This window comes from Vombatus ursinus, unplaced genomic scaffold (assembly GCF_900497805.2).
Source record: "Vombatus ursinus unplaced genomic scaffold, bare-nosed wombat genome assembly UNPS02014799.1, whole genome shotgun sequence".
Classification (NCBI taxonomy): domain Eukaryota; kingdom Metazoa; phylum Chordata; class Mammalia; order Diprotodontia; family Vombatidae; genus Vombatus; species Vombatus ursinus.
In genome coordinates, this window is record NW_020954577.1 from 46,715,353 (window position 1) to 46,738,359 (window position 23,007).

General features: G+C 46.6%; 1 protein-coding gene across 1 annotated transcript in view; it reads right to left on the reverse strand.

Annotated features, from left to right (window-relative positions):
- Positions 1-5,298, reverse strand: part of LOC114050662 (protein FAM198A-like) — a 60,954-nt gene extending 55,656 nt beyond the window's left edge. The window contains exon 1 of the mRNA XM_027872518.1: positions 4,561-5,298. Coding sequence (XP_027728319.1) covers positions 4,561-4,563 — 3 coding nt within the window. The 5' untranslated portion in view covers positions 4,564-5,298. The remainder of the gene's footprint in view (positions 1-4,560) is intronic.
- Positions 5,299-23,007: the final 17,709 nt, after the last annotated feature.

The following is a 23,007-nucleotide window of genomic DNA, read 5'->3' on the forward strand; positions in this document are numbered from 1 at the left end:
AAGAAAGAAAGAAAGAAAGAAAGAAAGAAAGAAAGAAAGAAAGAAAGAAAGAAAGAAAGAAAGAAAGAAAGAAAGAAAGAAAGAGAAAGAAAGATGGGCTTTGGCACACCAGCCTGTGACCATTGCAGACACCGTGTAATTTCCCAAGTGCAATCCAGCCAGCTCCCTTCCTCCTAATCAAATCTGAGCTCAGCTCATTGCCATCTGCATTGAGTTTTCCTTCGTTTCTCTTTTCTGACTAGAAGAGACTTCAATGAGCATTAAAATGGCCAAAGAAGAGAACAAAAATAAGGCAGAAACTAGGTAATCCACCATGGAAGAGGAATTAGGAATGAAATGGGACTTTGTAGATTATATAAGGTGTTGTTACATGTTTATGGGTGAGGAGACAACCCTAGAAAAGCATTGACCGTCTAAAAATTATACTTCCTGGTATTTATAAAGCCCTTCACCTACGTTGGCATCAGATCTTCCCAAGAGCCCTGAGGTAGGTTCTATTATCTCCACTTTACAGATGAGGAAACCAAGGCAAACAGAGGTTAAGTGACATGTCTAGTGTCTGAGGTTGGATTTGAACTCAAGTCTTCCTGACTCCAAGTTCAGCGCTCTATCCACTGTGCCTTCCAGCTGCCACACACAGAGGGACTAATTCAATGTACCATCCATTTAGCTACAAGTCAGAACCTAAGCATTGTATGTCCTTCACGTGGTGCACACGTTTCTCTTTCTACAAGTCCAATTAAGAGTTCTGCCAGATTTGTTCATGGAAAGATTACCCAACCAGAAGTGTTGATTTCAGCTGTGTGACACTGGGCAAGTCACTCAACATCTCTGGGTTTCAGTTTCCTCATCTATAAAAATATATCAGCACTTTATATAATCTATACGGCCTCTTCCTGTTCAAAAAGTCAGTTCTGAAGCAGATTGTCTAGTTTGTGAATTTTCCCTGGTTTTTCCCTTTGGCTGTTTCATTGCTTATTAGAACTGAGACATTTAGGGTGCTGGACCTACCTAGAGTCTCAAATCCAGCTTCAGACACTTGTTAGCTCTGTGACTCTGGACAAATCCCTTAACCTCAGTTTCCTTATCTGTAAAATGAGAATAATAGCACGTACCTCCCACTGTTGTGGTGAGGATAAATGAGATGATATTTGCAAAACACTCTGCAGATCTTTGGCTTTAGTGCTATATAAATGCTAACTATTACTATTGTTATTATTTGCACCATTATGGAAAGGAAGTAAGAAATTGAAAGACATCAGGCTAAAAAAATTATTATAGAAGGAAAATGAGATGGAAACAATTTGTCATTGTGAATTATTTTGGTTAGTTACCAGGGCTTATCAGGAACAATTCTGATTCCCTCCTGTTAGTTTCTGTCATCCCGGGAATTCAGAACTCTCTGAAGACATCATGCCTTCCACTATGCCTCTTCCAAGGAAAGGAGGTGCCTGGGAGTGTCAGCCAGGCTTTTAAAATGTGCAAATCAAGACAGCGGCAGGAAGAAAGCATGTTATATGCTGTAAATGCTCTTAAAATGTGGACAATCAGAATTGGTATTATTAATAATATGCTGTATTATATATTGATTATACAGATATATTATAATGATAATTATGATTATGGGTTGCATTACTATTAGTAATTTAAGAGTGGTAACAGGAGCAAAAACCCAGCTCACAATAGTTAGAAATATCTTATTTTGAAGGAAACACCTCTTAATCTTTGTTGAAGGACTAGGCAGGAGTCGGAGGAGGAGGAGCTAGCATTTCTACAGCAAAGGGCTTCACAAAAAGCTCACTTTATCATTAGATTCTAAGCTCCTTGAGGGCAGGGATTGTCTTTTGCTTCTTTTTTGTATCCCTGGTGCTTAGCACGGGGCCTGGCACATAAATGGTTATTGATTGGGAGGTAGGTATTATTATTGCCTCTGTTTTACAGATGAGGAAACTGAGGCAAACAGAGGTTAAAGTGACTAGCCCAGTTTCTGAGGCTGGATTTAAGCTCAGGTCTTCCTGATTTCAGGTCCAGAATTCTATCTACTTTGCCACCAGCTACTGAAGCCTATGGACCCCTTTCTCAGATTAATGTTTTTGAATGCATAAAATAAAATGCATAGCATTGCAAAGAAACCAACTAGGTTAAAATAAAGATATGATCTCTTCCCCCCCAGTTGCACAGACCCCATGAAATCAATCCATGGTCTACTGATGCCCGATTAAGACTCCCTGAATTCTAGACTCCCTCCCGACTTTATGGCTATAGGGGCAGAGGCCGAGAGTGACTTGCCCACTATCACACAGTCAACTTTTGGCAGAGCCGGGCCTAGAATCCGGGTCCTTGAACCCCCCATGTCTCTTTTCTTTCCACCTAGCCATCCCGTCCCCACCTCCCATGCTTCTTCTGACTCCCTGACTTCTGAGCATCCTACGAATGGCACAGAGGCAGGACCCTCAGATTCACAAAGGCCGTTCCTCAGCAAGTCCCCAAGTCAATGTCAGCCAGCATCACCATTCTCCCAGGAAAGCCAGCCCCCTCCCTCCCCTCCTGCTCCTGGCGAAACCCGGGGGCCCTCGGCTTTTTAGGGCTTGGTGGCTGAGAACACGGTGCTTTCTTTGGCCGCCCTGCTGACGGGTCTGGGGCTCTTGGAGCCGGATGGAGACTCCACCCTCACACCTACAAGCAGCGCTGCACCTTCGGGAGGCCCCAGAAATCCTGCCCAGGCCAAAAAGACCTGCTTGGGAAAGAAGCCCTGCATCTTTAAGGCCGTACCTCAAAAGCGTTCGTGCCCGGCTGGCTGGCCCTGCCCCAGCTTTTCCCTGGCTGCCTCTCAGGCTCCTACATAGGAAACAGGCAGTAAAGGTGGGTTGGCATCCCCGCTGTCTGTGCCCCTCCACTCCCCTGTCCTTCTCCTTAGCAGCACAGAAGGAAGATAAGGCAGCTCGAGGTGGGGGCTTGGAGAGAAGGCCTCGAGGAGGCTTGTCTGTCATTTCCTCCATACTGTGCGCACTACCCAAGCTCCTCTTAAACCTGTGCTGTCCTTGCTATGTGACCTAGTCCACTTGGACCATCAGACTCATCTTGACGTGCCATGTACACCATTCCAGGCTGTTCACAGGGGAAAATTCAGATAACAAATGTGGACAATGTAGACCCCGGTCCACCCCGAGAGAGGGGGCCCCCGAGCCAGCCCCAGGCACACACGGGGTGGGGAAGCAGTCCACTGGCCCTGGAGGGAGAAAGGGGTCGGGGGCTCTTGCTTCTCTTAGGACAAGGGGACGGGGAGCCTTACAGACAGTTCAGAACAGGGAAAGGGGAGACTCACAATATTACCAGAGTGAAAAACAGGAATCTTTTTTTTTCTGTTGCACCAGAACTATGAATCATAGAGTAGGTGTAGACCTACATCTGAAGAGGGAATTTCATTGGCACAGAAAATTCCTACTCCCAATGCAGGTTAGCATCTACTATGCAATTTTCAGTCTTAAAGATCTGCCTGTGGGGCAGCTAGGTGGCACAGTGGATAGAGCTCCAGCTTTGGAGTCAGGAAGACCTGAGTTCAAATCCGATCTCAGACACTTGACACCGGCTGTGTGAACCTGGGCAAGTCACTTAACCCCAGTTGCCTCACCAAAATAAATAAATAAATAAATAAAAATAAAAGATGGCCCCCAAAACTGAACACTGTACTCCATATGAGCTCAGATGAGAAGTACAGGGAGACTATCACCTCTGCACTCCTGAAGCCAGGCCCAAGATGATTCCATTCTCCATTTTTGACAGCTTCATCGCATTGCCTTGTGGTCCACTAAGAACCCCAGATCTTTTTTCATGGGATCATTGCATTAGAGCTGGAAGAAGCCTCAGAAGCAAGCCACTGAGTCCAACCTCCTCATTTTACAGATGAGGAGACTGAGGCTTAGAGAACCTAAGTGACTTACCCAGGATCACACAGTTACTGAATGACTCTGAGGCAGAATTTAAACTCAGGTCTTCTTGGTACTAAAAGTCTATCCGCTATTCCTCTAGCTAGACAAAATGCTAATCATTCAGCCCACTCAGACTGATCTGGAGATTCATACCTAGCAACCAGAAGGGGGGGCTCTGAGTGTCCTAAGCAGGGGACCACCCTCCTTGTAACAGCCATTGTATTCCTGTCTGCTCCTATGGGGTCCTATCTCAGTCAGAATCAGAAGGGACCTACGTCTCAGGCCAGAAACTCCCGCGTGTTTTGTGATGCCCCGCAGCGGCGGCTGGGCTTGGCCAGCCTTCTGTGTGACCACCTCTGCCCTGGCGCGGCACAGGGTGCTGCACCCAGGGCCAGCATGCCTGGTTTTAGCTCTCCCTAGGCTTATTCTACAGACCTGAGGTCCAGAGAAGTGAATGACTTGCCCACAGTCACACAGTGAGTTAAAATTCCTTTTGTCACTGAATGCCGAGCCTGGTTTTGAACAGCGGACTTGTGAGCCTGCATGCAGGGCTCCGTGCGTGACACCCCGTCCGACGGTCCCCCCCTGCACCCCAGCAACCCCCCCCCTTCCCTAGACCCTTAAACCATACCATGCTTCAGCAGATCAGCTGCCTGGCCGGTGACTCCTCTTCTCCCTCTGCAGCTGCTCGGGCTCATCCCCAGAAGGTGGGATGGGCTTGAGGGGCCCTAGGAGGCAGACAGCCCAGCTCACACCCGGAGGGTCAGCCTCAGTCTGTCAGGACAGCCCCTGAACATGCCTCTTCAACAAGTTTGCTTTTGAAATAAAAAATCTCTCCCTGCCTGTTTACCACCAAGAGGCTCCCAGGGACCTGGGGCAGCCTGGAGCTCGGGCTACCAAGCAATGTGGCCCTTGCTTATTCTCCCAGGTGGTCCTGAGGCACCTGGAAGTCCTCCCAGGGCCCCCTGCAGCCAGCTGGCTCCCCAAGGAGTCTGCTCCAGGTCCCGTGGGTGCTCCTGAGTGAGCGTTTGTGAGTGTGTGTGTGTGTGTGTGTGTGTGCTTCTGAGTGTCTGAGTGCGTGTGTGAATGAGTGCATGTGTGAATGAGTGTGTGCGTGTGCCTGAGTGCTTTTGCAATAAGTTCTAAGTGCACCTGAGAGTGGGTGTCTGAACGTGCTCCTCAGTGCAAACACATAATGCCTTAGCATGTGTGCATAAGTGTGTGCACCTGGCTGGGTGTGAGTGTGTCTAAAGACGTGCGTGCATCTCAGAGTGCAGTCTGAGTGTGCCTAGATGTGCCAATGCACAAAGTACATGTCCCTGCTCCCACCAAGCCTGGGGAGCGAGCTTCACCGGGCTGTTGCTCGATCTGTCTGCTGCAGGCTGGGCTGCGTTGTGCTGGGCTGGCCAGTTCTAGGCTGGGCAGCGCTGGGTAGGGCAGTTCAAGGATTGGCAGCGCTGGGCAGGACAGTTCAAGGCTGGGCAGTGCTGGGCAGCCCTGGGCAGGGCAGTTCAAGGCTGGGCAGCTCTGGACTGGACAGTGCTGGGGCGGGCGGCTCAGCTGAAGCCGAGGGAGCGGCAGAGGAGTTTCCAGCTGCGCCGAATGATTTTAAAAGTCCTAAAACGGCCAGTGCAGCCCCACACTTGGCAGCGGACGGGAGGGAGGGGACAAGGGGAAGGGAGGCAGGGCGGGGAGGAGCAGCCCCTGCCATTGACTTGGGTTCCCTTCACAATAAAAGCCTTGCCTGTACTACCAGACTCCAAGAGCCCCCAGTCCAGGTGAGAGCCTGAAGGCTGACCCAGGTCTCAACTCAGAGGACAGGAGAAGCCAATGCCACCACCCCTCTATCCTCCCCTCCCCACTGGCTCTGAAGTCGGGGGTGGAACCTGAGACATGTCACTTTCCTTCTCCGGGCCTCAGTTTCCTCATCTGTAAAGTGAAGAGGGGGTTCACTAGACAACTTCTATAGAGCACCTACTATGTGCCAGGAACTGTACTAAGCACTTTACAAATATCTATTTGATCTTCAAAAAAACCCTGGGAGGCAGGTGTTGTTGTTATTCCCATTATACAGTTGAGGAAACTGAGGCAGATAGGTTAAGTGAATTGCCCAGGATTAGACAAGTACAAAGTATCTGAGACCAGATTGAACTCAGGTCGGATTGACTCCATTGTGCTGCCCAGCTGCTTCTCAATCCGTGATGCTACAGGGAGGAGGTGGGGGAGTCCTGGAAAGTATCAGAGGAGAAAAGATAACGTTGGTAGCATTAGCAGATGCAGCAGGGTAGAAAGGGACGAGTGCCGAGTTTTCAGTCAGTGAAGCTGGCGTTTGACGCTAACTAGTTGTGTCAACTTAGGTAAGCACCTTTTCTTTATAGATCTAATGTGGAAAAGACTTTAAAAATCAGCCACTTTACTTTACAGATAAGGAAATTGATTCCTATAGAGGGGGAGTGACTTGTCCAAGGTCACACAGCTAGTAAGTGATAGAGATGGGATGATTTCAGGTGATAGGGTCACAGGTATAGCCCTATTCCATTACTTTATAAAGAAGTTAAGTGACTTGCCCAAGGTCACACAGATAAGTAAGATAAAATGGCATGTGTGAGAAAGAGCTCTGGATTTGGAGCCAGAGGACCTGAGTTCAAATCTTTTTCCTGCTACTTTACTACCTGTCACCTTAGAAAAGTCACTTAACTGTTCTGGGCCTCAGTTTCCCCATCTGTAAAATGAGGAAGTTGGACTAGAGGACCTCTAAGGGATGTCTCTTCCAGTTCTAAATCTGCGGTCCGAAGGAGGCTTGTTCGGCTGGACCATCGAGTGCACGAAGGGAGTAAAGTGTAACAAGCCCGGAGTTCCGTGGAAGGGAAATCTCTTTGACTGTTTCAGCCTAATGAGTCCATTATGATGGGTTTTTTCTTTTTAGTTTTTCTCTTTTAAATAAAATAATCCAAGGCAGTGGCTGGGAATTTTCCTTTTTTGGTGTTAATTGAATTGAAGAATCTCAGCCCTGGTCATTCCTCAGAAGCCGTCATGGCCCTTCACAGACATTAGCTCATTCATCCAGGCCTGGGCCGCAGAGGCCCTGGCCCAGAGTCATGGTTAACGCTTGTAGAGCTCTGATGCTTTCTTTACAGCAGCCCTGGGAGGCAGGCCAGATTAAGCATCATTATCTCCATTATACAGACGAGGAAACTGAGGCTCAGAGACCATAATGGACTTTGTTGTTCAGTCTTTTCAGTCGTGTCCAACTCTTCCTGATCCCATTTGGGGTTTCCTTGGCAGAGATACTGGAGTGGTTTGTCATTTCCTTCTCCAGCTCATTTTGCAGATGAGGAAACTGAGGCAAACAGGGTTAAATGACTTGCCCAGGGTCACCCAGCTAGTAAGAGTCTGAGTCTGGATTTGAACTCAGGTCTTCCTGACTCCAGACCTGGTGCTCTATCCACCAAGCTACCTCCAGCCAGGACCCAAAAGCACATTTCTACTGCAAGTTGCCTTTTAGAATTATGCAGGTGGGGAAACCAAGGTATGGAAAGGTGAAGTCTCCAGTTTAGTGGCACAGCTCAGCACAGAAAGGGGAAATACAAACACAGCCTCCACAGGGGAGCCCAGTGAGAAGGGTGCTAGATTTGGAGTCAGATTTCCAGGATGCTCATCCTGGTTCTGTTTTACATGCTAAATGCATGACCTTGGGCCAGTCACTTAATTCTGATAGGCCTCAGTGTCCCCATCTGCAAAGTGATAGGACTGGACTTTGTGGGGCCATGGGTCCCTGGCAGTCCTAAATCAATGGTTCTAATATTCTGTAGTCCAAAACAAGCCTTGCCTCTCCTTGTCTGAAGGGCCAGCTCAAGGGGTCGTAGGGTCATAGATTTAAGGCTGGAATTGACCTGGGAAGCCCTTCCATTTTATGAGCCTGGCAGTCATAGGTGGTCAGTGTCAAAGACAGGGTTCCAACTTCAGTCCTCTCCCTCCAGATCCAGTGGACCTTTCACTGACCCCTCCCCTGCTCATTCCCATTATTTCCAGGCTACGATGGGGCTGTACGATCTACAATTGCTCTAGCAGGGCTACCATTCCGCCACCCTCATTTTAGAATTCACAGAACTCAGATTGAGTCTACCAAATGCCAACCAACTCAGTGAAAAGAAGGAAATAAAATCGGCTAAACAAGTTTTGACCGTCATCATTTCATACTTCCAGGATGCTCTGAGGGGAGAAAACATGGCCTAGGACACCAGAGCATTTCTGCATGACTGAAGGGGTGCCCGGGGGTGGTTATTGCCCGCTGCAAAGGATGAGGCTGGACAGGAGAAGAAAGTCACTCTGGGATGAGGCCGCACCAGGTAGAAGAAGGGTGTCGCTGGGTGATGCTGTCAGCACCTTCTAAATTTTCCACCCGGGGCTAAGCCCTGATGGGTTCAGCCAAGTGACAGCTCTATAGTTTACAATCCTTCTTCGATTTAACAGTAGATAGTTTCCAGAGTGTGATTGAAAAATTCATTAGCTCGAAGCCAATCTGGTGATGGCTGCTCGGAATTTAGCTAAGCTGATCTGCAGGTGACAGCTAGACAGCCCTGTTCCAGGCCCATAGATGAAGGCATTCCAGCTTGGTGGGGCCAACACAGTTTATGTTCCATCGGAAGGGGCTTCAAGAACCTAGGGTCACCTCAACACCACAACAGGGACTGAAAATGGATTTTAGTGGAAGTTTGAAAATTGGGTTGATTTTAAGAAACAAAACAGTTGTTTGGATTAAACTTTGTTCTGGGCTCAGTTCCATTAGACCAGAAGGGCCAGCCTGCGCAAGGCCCAGGATGTTCAGTAACATGGTTAAGGTTGGACAACAAGCTAACGACCAAAATGAACAGACGCTGGTCCAGGCATTTCCAGCCAGTCCTGAGGAGGAGCAGAAAGGCAAGTGAAGATATTGCAGAATCAGATTCTGGTAGACCAGACTTAGCTGTGTCAGCAGCAAAAGGCTAGGGGTGAGAAGTCTCATTGTTTAAGGAGTGTCATTATGTCATTTCAGTCACATCCAACACTTTGTAACCCCATCTGGGGTTTTCTTGGCACAGACACTGGAGTGATTTGCCATTTCCTTCTCCAGTTCATTTTACAGATGAGGAAACTGAAGCAAATGGTTAAATGACTTGCCCAGGATCACACAGCTAATGTCTAAGGCCAGATTTGAACTCAGGTCTTCACGACTTCAGGCCCGACGCTCTACCCACTGCACCAACTAGCTGCCCATTTAAGAAGTAAAGCCGATCAATGTACCAGCACTAGGAGAGCTCTCTAAGGTCCTTTCCAACACGAGCGCCTAGGATGCCAAGTTCGATGGGCGTTTTCCCCCAACTGTGCTTCTAAATGGTGTCAGCATTTCCCCACATAGTCTTAGGACTCATGTTTTTCAGAGTTTTGATTTCCCCATGCTGGTGACGGAGGGAAGGAGCTTGGGGTCTGGAAAGGGTCCATTTTAAGAGATGTTGCAACAGCTTTAATTCTTGTTGGGGAAGAGAAGCGTGCATAAATCCTAGACCCAGTGACCAAGCCCATGCCTGGAATGTCTGCCTGCCCCATCTCTGCTTCTTGGAACCCCCAGCTCTCTTCAAGGCCCAGCTCAGTTACCACCTCCTACAGGAAGCCTTTCCTGATCTCCCACCTAATGATACTTTTTGAGCAGAAAGGGGCCTTAGAGCTTATGGAGTCTGGTCTCCACATTTTACAAAGGCCTAGAGAAGCGATTTGCCCAGGGTCACACAGCTAGAAAGACTGAGGAGAGATCTGAACCCAGGTCTTCTTCATTCTGGGTCCAGTGCTGTATCCACTACCCTACACTACCTCTGTGGAAGTGGACTAAAGCCATTCCTGAAGAATCCAATTATTTATCAAATTATTATTATATGTATTTATTAATGCATTTATCAAGCCCCCTACTCTGTGTTAGGTACTTCACTAGGGAATGGGGATACAAAAACAAGAATGGAAATACAAAACTTTTTAAAACACTTCCTGCCCTCAAGGAGCATACATTCTACTGGGTGGGGGTGAGGCACAACCAATACACAAGTAAGTAAACGCAAAGTAATTTCAGAAGGGAGAGAATGTTAATAACAGAGGAGATCAGAAAGAGTGTAACGTAGGACGCAGGACCCGAGTTAAGCTTTGAAGGAAGCTAGGAGTTCTCTAAGGTGGAGAAGGAGGAAGGGGTGGGGGGAGCAGGGGGAGAGTCTGGGCAGAGGTGACGATGTGTCGTGCATGGGAAACAGCTACCTGGACAGTTTGATTAGAGCACAGAGTCCAGCAATGGGAAGAGGATGAAGCAAATCTGCAAAGGCAGGTGAGAGTCCAGTGGGGAAGGCTTTCCATTTCAGGCAGGGCTTTACATTTCTTCCTGGGAGAACAGGAAGGCCTGGAGGGTCTGAGGTTGTGGTGAGGATAAACAGGCGTAGCATAAGTGGGTCAGAGGGAGAGATAGAAGGTCAAGAGGTATCAATCAGATAGGGGAATGTCAGGGTTCTAGATTATGGAAGTTGAGGATGTTGGTAAACTGAGAGAGCCAGGTATACAAAGGCAGAGAGAAATGTGGGAAGTCAGATACTTGGCTCCTTTATTTTTTTTTTTAATAAGGCAATTGGGGTTAAGTGACCTGTCCAGAGTCACACAGCTAGTGAGTGTTATGTGTCTCAGGTCACATTTGAACTCAGGTCCTCCTGACTCCAGGGCTGGTGCTCTATCCAGTATGCCACCTAGCTGCCTAGATACTTGGCTCCTCGAGAAAGGGAGAATAGTGATTCTGAGTCACTGGGACCAATGCAGTGGGAGGTGAAGATTTATTAGGAATAGATAGATAGTAGTTGTTTGGAGACATTGCCTTCCAGAATCTTGTGGTGATAGGGGGTGGTACTGTTTTATCTCTAGCACCTGAGGTCATTCTCTAACTTCTAAGACAAACTATCCCAGGTGCAAAGTTCTCTGGGTCCAATCCACTAAAAAAAAATATTAAAATAAAAAAAGACATAGCTCACAAGCCCCCACTGCATCATACTTCCCTTCCATCTACTCAGTGTGCATCTTATATGCACGCATTTATTTGCATTTCTCCCTCATAAGTATGTAAATTCTTCGACGGCAGGGAATGTTATTGCACTTTTGCTTTTCTTTGTATCTTCAATCCTTAACGCAGGGATTGGCAGCTAGTAAGCCTTGATTGTGATAGACTTTTTTCCTCCAAAAAGGGAATCAACCCAATGAGCCCAGTTCTTTGAAACACCAAATAGACAACGGGCAAGTAACTGAACTCAGGCATTAAGTTTCTTTTTACTTCAACTTCCTTTTTAATCAATGACAGTATCAAGGTCCTAAGCCATTATCTGACCTAAGGTTAGAAAGTACTTATAACTCCTTGTTTAGCATACAATTACTAACCCGTTCCATTCAGTTTAATTTTAAGGGCTGGTCTTCCAACAAACTCCCAAGGGCTGTCTGAGTCTGAGCCTTCTCAGTCCTGCCCAGTTTTCTTTTACCTCAAGATTCTTTTGCCCACGGATACAAATGAAGGGGTGGGGGAGCAATGAACAGGAACCAGATTCTAGGGGAGGAGCCTTTTCAAGGCATTGCTAGCCCCCTCAATTCTTTAATTCAGACGCTTGCGTTCAGTATGGGTCTGTGGGCCTGCACGAGCTCTCGGTCCCACAGGACTATACCAAACTCACGTGTGGCACCAGCTCAGTACTTATAGTCCAAGATGGCGGGGGATGAGGCACACCGAGCAGACATCCTCCAACTGGAAAAAAACACTCAGCCCCACATCGGGCCTGGTGTCTGAGGCCTGGTCTGGGCTGCCTTTTGCCTGAAGTCCCAGGCTTTCCGGGGGAGAGAGGCAATGCAGTAGATGGAGAGCCGGGCCTGGAGTCAGAAAGACTCATCTTCCTGAGTTCAAATCTAGCCTTGGACACTTACTAGCTGTGTGACCCTGGGCAAGTCATTTAATCCTGCTTGCCTCAGTTTCCTCATCTGTAAAATGAGCTACAGAAGGAAATGGCAAACCAGTTCAGTATCTCTGCCAAGAAAACCCCAAATGGGGCCCTGAAAAGTCAGATGTGACTGAAAACAACTAAACAACAACCAGAGCTTCCAGCTCTGGGTATGGTGTTTGCAAAGCACTCGGCCTTTCCTTGAGTATCCAGAATAACACCAAGCAAGGAGCTGCACAGCAGGAAGGGACTCAGAGGCCATCCGGCCTTTCACTGAAGATGCCCAATGAGGGATACCCCACTACCTCCAGAGGTAGCCAGGCCACGTGGGGGCCACGCTTTGGAAAATTTCCCCTCCCTTCAAGTATGAACGTGTCTCTTGGTAACCTTCTTTCATTCCTCCCAAATCCAGCCCCGGTTCTTTCTTCTCTTAGGGCTGGTTGTAATCAGTGTGCAGACACGCCCAATTCTGCTGAATCTGGCTCTCAAGTCAGGATTTGAACCAGGTCTTTTGTCACTCAAAACCATTCCCAGTTCCGTTTCACTGCAACACTGAGCCAAGCAGCCCTTAGCTGTTCCTGTCTGTGTGTGACATTGAGCTGATGTCCTGAAGCCTTCGGGGACCTTCAGAGCCTCTCAATGATATACTCACTCCAAGATCAGCCTAGAAATCTGCCCAGGAAAAGTCAAGATGTACAGAATGGTTATTGCCCAGCTGATGGCATGCAGAGAGACAGGCAGGCCATTGAGCTCGTCCCTCGCCGCATACGTCTTGGGTCGTCACTGCAGCGAGACAATGAGCTGGCCCAGAATTGAACAGGGGAGGAGAGTGGGCAGGATTGCATTTGGGAAAGGGCTCAGTGCCTTGATCTCCCTTAACATTCACATCCTCTGGATGATGCTACAGGGCTGTGAGTTACGGAACACTGGGATCTCTCAAGAATCAGAATTGCAGGAGACCCAAAGGACGACGGAGAGACGCAGGGCGGGTGGGAGCGGGCGGCAGCATCTCGCCAGCGATGATTTGTGTGCGAGGCAGGGTGTGATAGACATCATTAAGGAAGCATGTGCTTGGGGAAGGAGGCGGGTTATGTAGTGAGCACGAGGCATGGCAGCCAGGGAGCCTGACTGCATGACAAGCTGCTACCCACCGACAGAGACAAAAATCACTCACAGTTAGAAAGGGTGGGTGGGCAAAGATGAGCCCAGGGTGGGGAAGGAGCACCCACACAAGCACTTAATCAGCGCTTGCCGACTGGCCTCAATGAAACTGCAGATATATCCAAGTAGAAACATCCAAGCCCCCATATTAATGTTGTGTCGGGCAGTGAGGTGGCATAGCGGATAGAGTGCTGGGCCTGGAATCGGTAAGAGCTGAATTCAAATCCAGCCTCATACACTTACTAGCTGTGTGACCCTGGCCAAGTCACTTAACCCTGTTTGCCTCAGTTTCTTCATCTGTAAAATGAGCTAGAGAAGGAAATGCAAACCACTCCAGTATCTTTGCTAAGAAAACTCCAAATGGAGTCACGAAGAGTCAGACGTGACTGAACAACAATAACAACAACATAGTGATGTAAAAGCCTGCTATTAGTTCAATCACTAGGTCCCAGACCAGCGCTCCCTGTCCCCGCTTTGCCCCCTGCACTCGTAGCTACCCTTCTCCTCTTCCCTTAACTCAGGGCCCCCTTGGACCAAGCACCCAGAGTGACAGAAGCAAGACTGGAACACAAGACCTCTGATTCCAAATCCAGAAGTCTTAGCGCTTCATGGGTTTACAGAGCACGTTCCTCGTCTTGCTGTCCTGAGGAAACTGAGGCTCAGAGGGGGTAAGTGGTTGACCTTCCCCCGGACCCATAGCTAGTAAATGTCAGAGCCAACATTTAAAACTAGGTCTTCTGAGCCCAAAGCAGGGGACTTTGTTGCCTTCTCTGGGTCCAGAATTGGGTCTGTCTCATGCTGCCCAAACTCACAACAGACTGATGTGTTGAAAGTCAATGTGTTAATTTGTAATGAGAAACGTAAGTGCCAGTGGAACTAAATATTCATGTAAGCCAAGAACAGCCAGACAGGGTCGCCTCCCCCATCAGGAGGAAGCAACAGATAGCAACAACCGGCTAACTAGTCATTTTAGCCAGTCAGGGCCCCTTCCCCTTAGTCTGGGCCAGAAACATGGGCGCTGAGTCGGTTGCTTCCAGTCTTGATTTGTAGGGTCTAATACAGCCGGAACCTACTTTTTACAGTATTACTATTACAATCCATTTCTTTATACACGTATGTGTATATGTATGTACATCTGTATTTGTATACACATACATATGTACCTAAGATATATGTATACATAAACATAATATACACATAGATTATATATATTGTGTATGTATATAATACATACATAATACATTTTTTTTATCACAGGTAATTTGAGAAAGAGAGACAAGTGTAGCTTGTATGATAAGGTATTTAACTCCAGAGGATAGGTAGTCTGGGCTCTGGGACAGTCATTTCTCTCCATTCTCGTACTTTTTGACTGAAACAGTTGGAACAGAAACCAGATGAAAACACACAACAGGAAACAATACAAAAAAATTCCAGATTAATGGTCAGAGTTTACCAGTTGTGGATCTATGTTGAGAAACCACTTACCTTAATTTGAAAAAAAATTATTAAATTGTTAGTTTGGAAACTGTGAATAATTTACCAAAATTACTCATGTCACTGTCCCAAAAGATTATACATCTGTCCAACTAAATTATTAATACTGAAGGAAAGGGTCTGATATACTCTTATTGCTGAAAAACCTGGGAGAGCATGATGAGACAAAGAAGCTAGCAGAAATTACTAAGCAGTATCTTATTCTAGCCTTACTAGCTTGAGGAGGCAAGCAGAGGCTTTTGCCTAAAACACCATGAGCACCTGGGCATTTTCTTGGCTGCTTTACTTGTGATTGGAGTCCTTTAGGAGGAGGGTGAAGTTCCAGATATCATTGAGAATTTTGATGAGATATCTAAGAGTGAGTCAAACTGAATTGAATATCAACCTTTGGAAGTTAAATTCTGAAAAAATTAGGTGTCACTGTTTTGCGTAACATGGGCCTGTCTACTTTTTTGTTGTTATGTTTACAGATCTGAAAAATTCCATCTCTAACATTTTTAAGCTATTTGGACATTGCAACTCTTTTCACTTATTGCTTATATACAGTTCATTCTTTATCACTTAACTAGGCTGAACAAACCTAGAATTTGAAGTAAAGGTTTCTCTAGCTTACAGTTGCCTTTTATTTTGCTGGGACTTTGATTTATATTCTGAAAGCAAAGTGAACTTCTATGTATGTGTAATGGGCATCTGGCACATACACAAAGAGCCCCTGACAGTTTAGCCCTATGTGGATAGGCTAGGTCAGGAGGGTTGTGATGACGTGTAATTGCAAAGATTTTGAAACCTGTGTCCCTGGAGAGACTACGGAGCATGTGCAGGCAGTGTCAAAGTGGTTCTGGTCCATTAACCACATGGTTAGGAGGAACCTTTTTGGTGGCTTCATAGCCAGAACTAGAGATGTCTTCAAAAAAGCCTGTGTCATGGGCAGCCGGGTGGCGCAGTGGATAGAGCACCAGCCCTGGAGTCAGGAGGCCCTGAGTTCAAATCCAGCCTCAGACACTTGATACTTACTAGCTGTGTGACCCTGGGCAAGTCACTCAACCCCATTGCCTAACCCAAAAAAAGAAAAAAAAAAGCCTTTGTCAGACTTGGCCATTTTCATGGTTGCTTTGCTTGTGATTTGACTCTTTTAGCAATGGCATCTTGTGAGAGACGGTGATGTAAAGGCAGAGGCCTTGGGCCTTCCCCACCAAGGCTAATACATTGTCCATGAAAAACAGGCCCCAGTCCTTGGCCTTTATATTTGCTCATTTTGTTCTAGAAGAGATTAGAAGAAACCAAACACTTGACACTCACTAGCTGTGTGACCCTGGGCAAGTCATTTAACCCCAATTGCCTTAAAAAGAGAGAGAGAGAGAGAGAAGAGCTGGCATCCTGGTTTTGTCGCCAGCTCAGCATTGATGACCTAAGGAACAAGAAGTGACCTTCAGACTTGACCTTAGGACACAGCCTAGCAATAGCTAAGACTGGACATCCAGCAGTCACGCTACATGTAGACATGAGTTTGGTAGAAACCAAACTAAGTTTGAGCCCACTCTCCCCTGGGCTCAAGGTCAAAGGTGGGAGAGGGTCTCACACACACACACACACACACACACACACACACACACACCCCGAAGGTGTTGGGGAAGAAAAATGTTTGTGCTCTGCTCTTTGCTGTGGGTCAGAGTGTATTCAGTATACAAGCTCATCTGGGTTTCACAGAGTTCCTCTCTTCCTGTGAGACATAATTGAAGCATCACTTTCTCCTGATTCCTCACCTCCTCCCCATACCTGCCAGGATCCTCCTTCCCAAAATGTCCTTGTATTTAATTTTTAGATCTGAACGTCATCTCCCCCAATAGAGTATAAACTCTTTAAGGGTAGAATTATTTCGTGTTTTGTTTTTGTATTCTTAGCACCTAGCACCTGGTTCCTGGGACCTAAATGTCTAATAAATGCTTGATGATTGATTGAACCTGTCAGCAATCCAAAGAAGAAGATATTAAGGACATTAACTCCATTTTTCAGATGAAGAAACTAAGGTTCAGAGAAATGATAAGACTCGTCCAGGGTTGCATGGTTAATCAGCATCGGAGGTAGGATTGGAACTCAGGTCTCCCTGTCACGGGGCCAGCATCCTCTGCCAATTATCTCTCAAACAGCCAGGTACAGACCTCCACCTCCCTCATTCCACTTCTTTAATGGTTGCTGGGTGTGGATTGATGTTCATTCAACACTGCTTCTACTTACTCAGCTGACTACAAACCACATCAGGAAGAGATTTCTTCAAAGGTAGCAGAAGATCTGAACAGGAAAGTAAACTGGCCTCACAGGTAGCATAGAGAGGCATAGCAGATAAAGAGCACTAAGCCCAGAAGCAAGAAGACCTGAGTTCAAATCCACTGTCAGATATTTACTCTGACCAAGCCACTTCCCTTCTAACTGCCTCAGTTTCTTCATCTGTAAAAAGGGGATAATAATAGCACCTACCTCCCAGGGTTGTTGTGAGAATCAAAAGAGATAATAATTGTAGAGTGCCTAGCACATAGGGCTACGTACATGTTAGCTATTATTATTGTTTAATCGCCATATTTACTGGTAGTTAACCAGGCCTAATGGAACACATGCCAGCCTTGCGCTGAAACTTAGCTGCTGTGTGACCATAGGCAAGTGGTTTAACCTCTCTGAGCCTTAGTTTTCTCATCTATAAAATAAATAGAAAATATATGGCGAATGCTCAGTAAACTCCTTGAGGGCAAGGACTCTTTCCTTTTTGTCTTTGCACGACTAGCATCTGGTGCATGAGAGACCCTTAATAAGTGCGTGTTGATTGGGTAATTGACATGCAAACATCAGTGTTCTTTGTACGCTGCTTTATTAAGGTTCTTACAAGTCTTTCTTTTCAGACAAACTTCTGGTATACCCCCCAACCAGATGGCACATTCTTTAAAAGACTAGACTATTTTTTTTTCTTTTTGTATTTCCCACATGGCCCCCAAGTTGTAACAAGGGCAGGGCAATCAGGGTGTTTTTGCACCAGGAGGCTGAAAGTATGTGTAAGCTTTTCAGCAGAAGAAACAGTAGAGCTTATCACCTAGCTGGCTATAAAAGATAGAAAGCTTCCAGATGGCCTCCTCCCTCTCCCCCATCTCCCCCTCCCCTAAGACTTTTCTTAGCCCATGGAGCTCTTCCCTGCCCAACTCCCCCACCCTCAAGACCCTGGATGTCCCATGGTCTCTGTCTACCTCAGCTTTAAGGGATATTTCTGGACATGTGTGCTGCCCTAGACATAAAAATTGCTAGTTAGGGCTTTGCAGTCCCATCCTCTAAATCTCTGGGAACCATTCAGGTGCAAATGCCCTGTGTAGGATGTATACTTTCCTGGGGTTGCAGGAGTGATATTTGGGACCTCACCCACCCGATTGGTGAAAGATGTCTCATACTGGGCAAAAGTTAGAAGCCTTTACCATGTAATTTCAATGACCTTCCCAGCCCATTCCAACAAGGCTCCCAAAAATCAAATAACAGATTATTTAAATGAAAATGACCTTGTTGAGTTAGTGAGAAGGCAGAGTTAACCCCTCACTGATATAAATGAAGACAGCTCCCTTCTCATTTTCAGGCAATTGGGCTCTAGATGGATGAAACAAACACATTTAAAGTCACTTGCTACATTTATATTCTTGTAAAATCTTCCCAATCACGAGGCTGATTTTCTTTTCCTTTTTTTCTTTTTAAAATAAAAGCTAATACTGCAGAGGATAAAATCAAATCTGCCCAAAGACCCATAAATCCCCGGAATGTGCTGATTTCTAGCTTCTACGGATTGCCTTTGTCCCTGCTTAGGATTCCAAGGCAAACATAGAGAAGCACAATTATTAAGGCTGAACGGTAGGTTTTCTGTTCTCAAGGCGATCAGCCAGCCACAGCCTCTGGTTTCTGCTGAGCAGAAATTCTGAGGCCTAGGCCACAAAAGGACACATTCAAGCTGTGGCTATTTAAGAGCAGGAAAATCCCAGCAGTTATACCTGATGGGACCTCAGGGACCAAGGACAGAATCCTCCCTGTCCAGGAGCTTTATTCAAGGTGGCAAGACCACCTTAAACCTGCTCTGGTTGGAGTCCAATTGCGTCAGTCTCTTCTGAAATCTGTCTTTGTTCTGGGGTGGCATTTGGGAAGGCTGAAAGCTGTCATTCAGGGCACGTGCAGAAGGCTGGCTTCAGACAGCTCAGCATGAACCAGTGACACAGACAGAGAGCCACTGCATCTCGTCATCTATTTGTTTTTCTGGGCTGGTGTACCCGAAAAGAGGCAGCATGACGTAGTGGAGAGCAGGCTGAAAGTCGAATAATGAAACCTGAGTTCTAATTTCACAACTGTCACTTACTCGAATAAGCCACTAAAACTCGTCCTCTGTTTCCTCATCTGTAAAATGAGGAAGCTGAAGGCTGCCTCCCCAAGGCTGTGACTTCGGATATCACAGAAAGGGAGTTAGAGAAGACCTTTGAGACCTTCCTAAATCCCCTGTCTGCCAGTTGGCTTTGTCTTTGTCTTGCACACGGTAGTAAGATCTGGTAATTACCTTGTGCGTTGGGCTTGAGGGAAGGCGGGGATGGCAAGGGAGCATGCAGGGAAAATAGGTAGGGAAATATGCAGGGAGAAGATAAGGCGGAAAGGATGGGGTCAGACTTATTACCTGTAGATAACAATTATCTAATTAGTGTGATTAGAGTGAAGCAGAGAGATGGAATACTACTGATAGAAACCCCACCTGTAGAATTTCATTCCATTCCAAGTGAGAAAACTGCTGGGACGGAGGTGAAAAAAATCCAGAGAGTGAGGAGCAGAGCTGGGAGAGAAATGAACATGGAGGGCCTAGGCACTGCCTCAATGGAGTTTCCAATTTGGAGCTCACCGAGGGAAAGAGGAAATCACAGGGATGGAGACCCTTCAGGGGAAGAAAATTGCTGGGAAAGTAGAGAAGTCTGGAGAAGCAGGAGCAGAATTGGGAAAGAAATGGGTGCCCGTGGCTCACCCAGGCACTAAGGAATTCCAAGAGGGATAAGTAAGAAAAGCAGCCGATTGATTGATTGACTAGAATGGACAGTGTGAGAAAGGGAGTCAAATGGAATAAGACCTCAAAGGCAGATGGAATTGGATCTTCCTTCCCTCATCCCATAGTCCTATTTCACAACGTAAATGCCTCTCAGAAACACAACACACTAAACCACAATTCAGCACTGGAACAGGTAGAGTTAGGTAACTTGAAAGGTTATCTAATCCATCCTCTTCATTTTGCAGAAGAGGAAACTGAGGCACAGCTGGAGTTTCTTGCCCCGGGTGACGGAAATAATCAAACCCAGGCCTTCCACTTCCAAATCCAGGGCTCTCCACTCCGTCCTATGGTTGTTTTCAATTGTTCTGCTCCTAATGTGTGAAAACTGCTGTTCAGTGTTAAGATGTATTAAGATTTTATTGGTTTGGTATTCCTCACCTGTGTCTTGAGAATTATTTTAGTAGAGACCCCAGGCCTCTGTCTAGTCCACTGTTTGAGAGTAGCAGCACTTTTGTTCCAGCATCTTATTATTTTACTATTTTTCCCTTACTCTGGGTATTTTAAGGTTGCCTTTTGGGGTTAGATTTTTCTCATTTTATTATGTGGAAAATTTTTTTCAATTATAAAAAATATTGCCCCAGGGTTCTTTTATCCAGATTTTAGTGTTATATTCTGCTAGTCTCAGATACTAGTAATGAACCAGGAGAAAAAATGTCCTGAATAGCTTAAGGTCCCAGTTTTATCAAATGCTTTCTTCAAATCCATTTTATGAGCAGCAATAAGCATGAGAACACTGGCTCCCCACGAGTGATACAGCAAAGTATCCTGACACACAGTGGGGAAATAGTCCAGACTCATTTTGCCTGTTTTGGCTAGGGATGATCTTGGGTCCTCAAGGCTTGTAACTTCTTTTCTACTTGTATTACCCAGGATACCTCCCTCTCACAACTGGGACCCCCAGAATAGTCGCCCCAGGCTCAAGATATCCTGAGGGTTTTGTCCACTCAATAATTGGATTCATGAGCCCCCACCAATGTGTTTGCTTTTTTTTTTCTAGTGAGCCAGAGGACCCGACTAATTCCAAGCAGAAACATCTAATAAAAATAACAAAGTAAGAAAAGTAGCAATAGAACATTTCTTCCATAAATCTGGGACTCTCTCTCCCACAAATACACACACCACTGATGGCAGCAGGGATGGAAAGGAGAGACATGCGTTGGAATCATACACCAAGATCTAAAACGCTGCAGGATTGCTGATGTCTTCCAGCCATGACACCGTGTTTCTCATCCTGGCCCTTCAAAGTGCTGTTTTCTTCTGGAGTTGTGCCCAGGCATTGTGCCCCAGTTGTCGCCCAGGTCACTGCTCCCTGTCTCATTCCATCATGGGCTCCCCTACTGGTCACATCACTCCACGGCCGTCTTGGCCACCACTGATCGATATGCCCTGTTACCAAATGCTGAGCTTACTCTCTTCAGCCAGTCTATTCAGTTCCAATCTTAGAATGTGGGGACTAGAAGCCTCTCCCCAATAACAGTAGGATTAGAGTTCGAAAGACCGAACCCTTTGGCTGGGGAAAGCGCTGGATTTGGAATCAAAGGGCCTGGATTCGAATCTCAGTTCTGCTATTCCCTTTCAGTATCACTTTGAAGGAGTCACGACCTCGTACTGGTCCTCAGTTTCTATACCTGTAAAACAGGGGATTGGACTAAATGCTTTCTAAGATCCCTTCCAGAACTGAACATATGATCCTATGATGCCTGTATGTCAGAGGGCATAAGAGAAGGAGTAGCCAGTCTTGGAGTGAGAAGTTATTTCTTCAGGAGAACGCTGAATATTGGAAAATGAAAGGCACGTCCTAAGAAGTGGGGCAGGCAGGGCCTGGGTAAGGAAGCAGGCAGTCTGGTGTCTGTCGCTGAGAAATGGGAAGGGAGAGAACTCACAATCCTCCTCCCAGGATGCCAGCATATGGGGTACAGACCAAGTTGCCCAAGGGTAACAGGGTAACAGCCCTGGGCAGTTGACTTCCTTTGGGGTCCCACAGTGCTCAGCTCAGACTCTGGAGCTAGGAATTTCCACATTCTCCTACATGTACTTTGGATCCAAATAACATTTAAAGTTTATCCTCTCATTCCTTCCCAAGGCCTCATCCCACGTGTCTCAATACTGTAGTCAGCTGGCTCCTGGAAGTATGGATACATCTGGCTTTTATTTTCAGCTGTTTTTCAGTGTGGAGGAAAACTGGGCTAACAAATTTAAAGAGAGACTTAATCTGAGTGACATTGGATAGCCGACTATTAGAGACTTCTGGAAGGATCTCTTTGGGGAAAACAGGGAAAGAACCGGAAAAAAAAAATACAAGGTCACCCAGCAGAATAGAATGGACTCTGGGATGCTATTCTGAATTTGAGCTGGGTTGGGAGCAGAGCCATAACTGATGATTTTTGTGTCAAGGTCAATACCACATTCCACACCTGCGGAAAACAGCATAAATCGCTCCCTCAGTTCAGGCTGGGGTTGGCAGGATACCGTCCTACGGAGAGGGACCACAGAGAGCTGGGGACATGTGTGGAGAGAGTTGGGTGGAGGTACTTACCCAGCATCTAGTAGCTTCATATTTCCACTAAATATTCTCACTAACTAGATCCTAAGACTTGTAGTTTCTTTGCTATTGAAGTACTGCAAATTCTGGTTGAACTTTCTAAGCTTGGCACCCTGGGGCAAAGCCCCAATTGTCCACCCCTAGTTATGTCTCTGGCTGTGCTTAGACTCTGACCTGAATGCTTGCTTGTTTCTCCTCAGGAGGATCTCTTCCCAATCCCTCCTATCATCTCTCCATAAAAACCAGAGGGCAGAGCCCCAAAGGACACCTGGGCATTTGTCCAGGGCCATCTGGACTTACTACACTGTCTACAGTCTCAGAGGAAGGAAGATCCACTGGATTATATAGATTTGGAGCTCAAAGAGACCCCTGCCAGAACCCCTAGATCAGTCCCCTCATTTTACAGCTGAGGACACCGACCCAGATAAATTACGGGGTGTGCCCAAGACAAAGCAGCTAGTGCATAGGAAAGCCAGGATTCGAACCCACATCTTCTGAATCTAAATCCAGTTCTCTTTCCACTGGACTCTGTACTTTCTAAGCATAACTTCGAAGAACTTGCAAAAATTCCTGGTCCCCACTGAGTCTTGGCAAGCCCCTTCATGCCTCAGTTTCCTCAGGTCCCTTCAGCTCTAGATACTCCAACCTTATGTGTGGTATGTCTGGGTTGGCTTTGGGGGGGGGCGGGGTTGGGTGAGGGAGGGGTAGAGAAGAAATACTTAATACTCCCAAGCAGAGGAGGTTTTAACCACCAGGCAAATGGAAGGGAGTCTGTGACTTCTCTTCTGCCTTTTATCG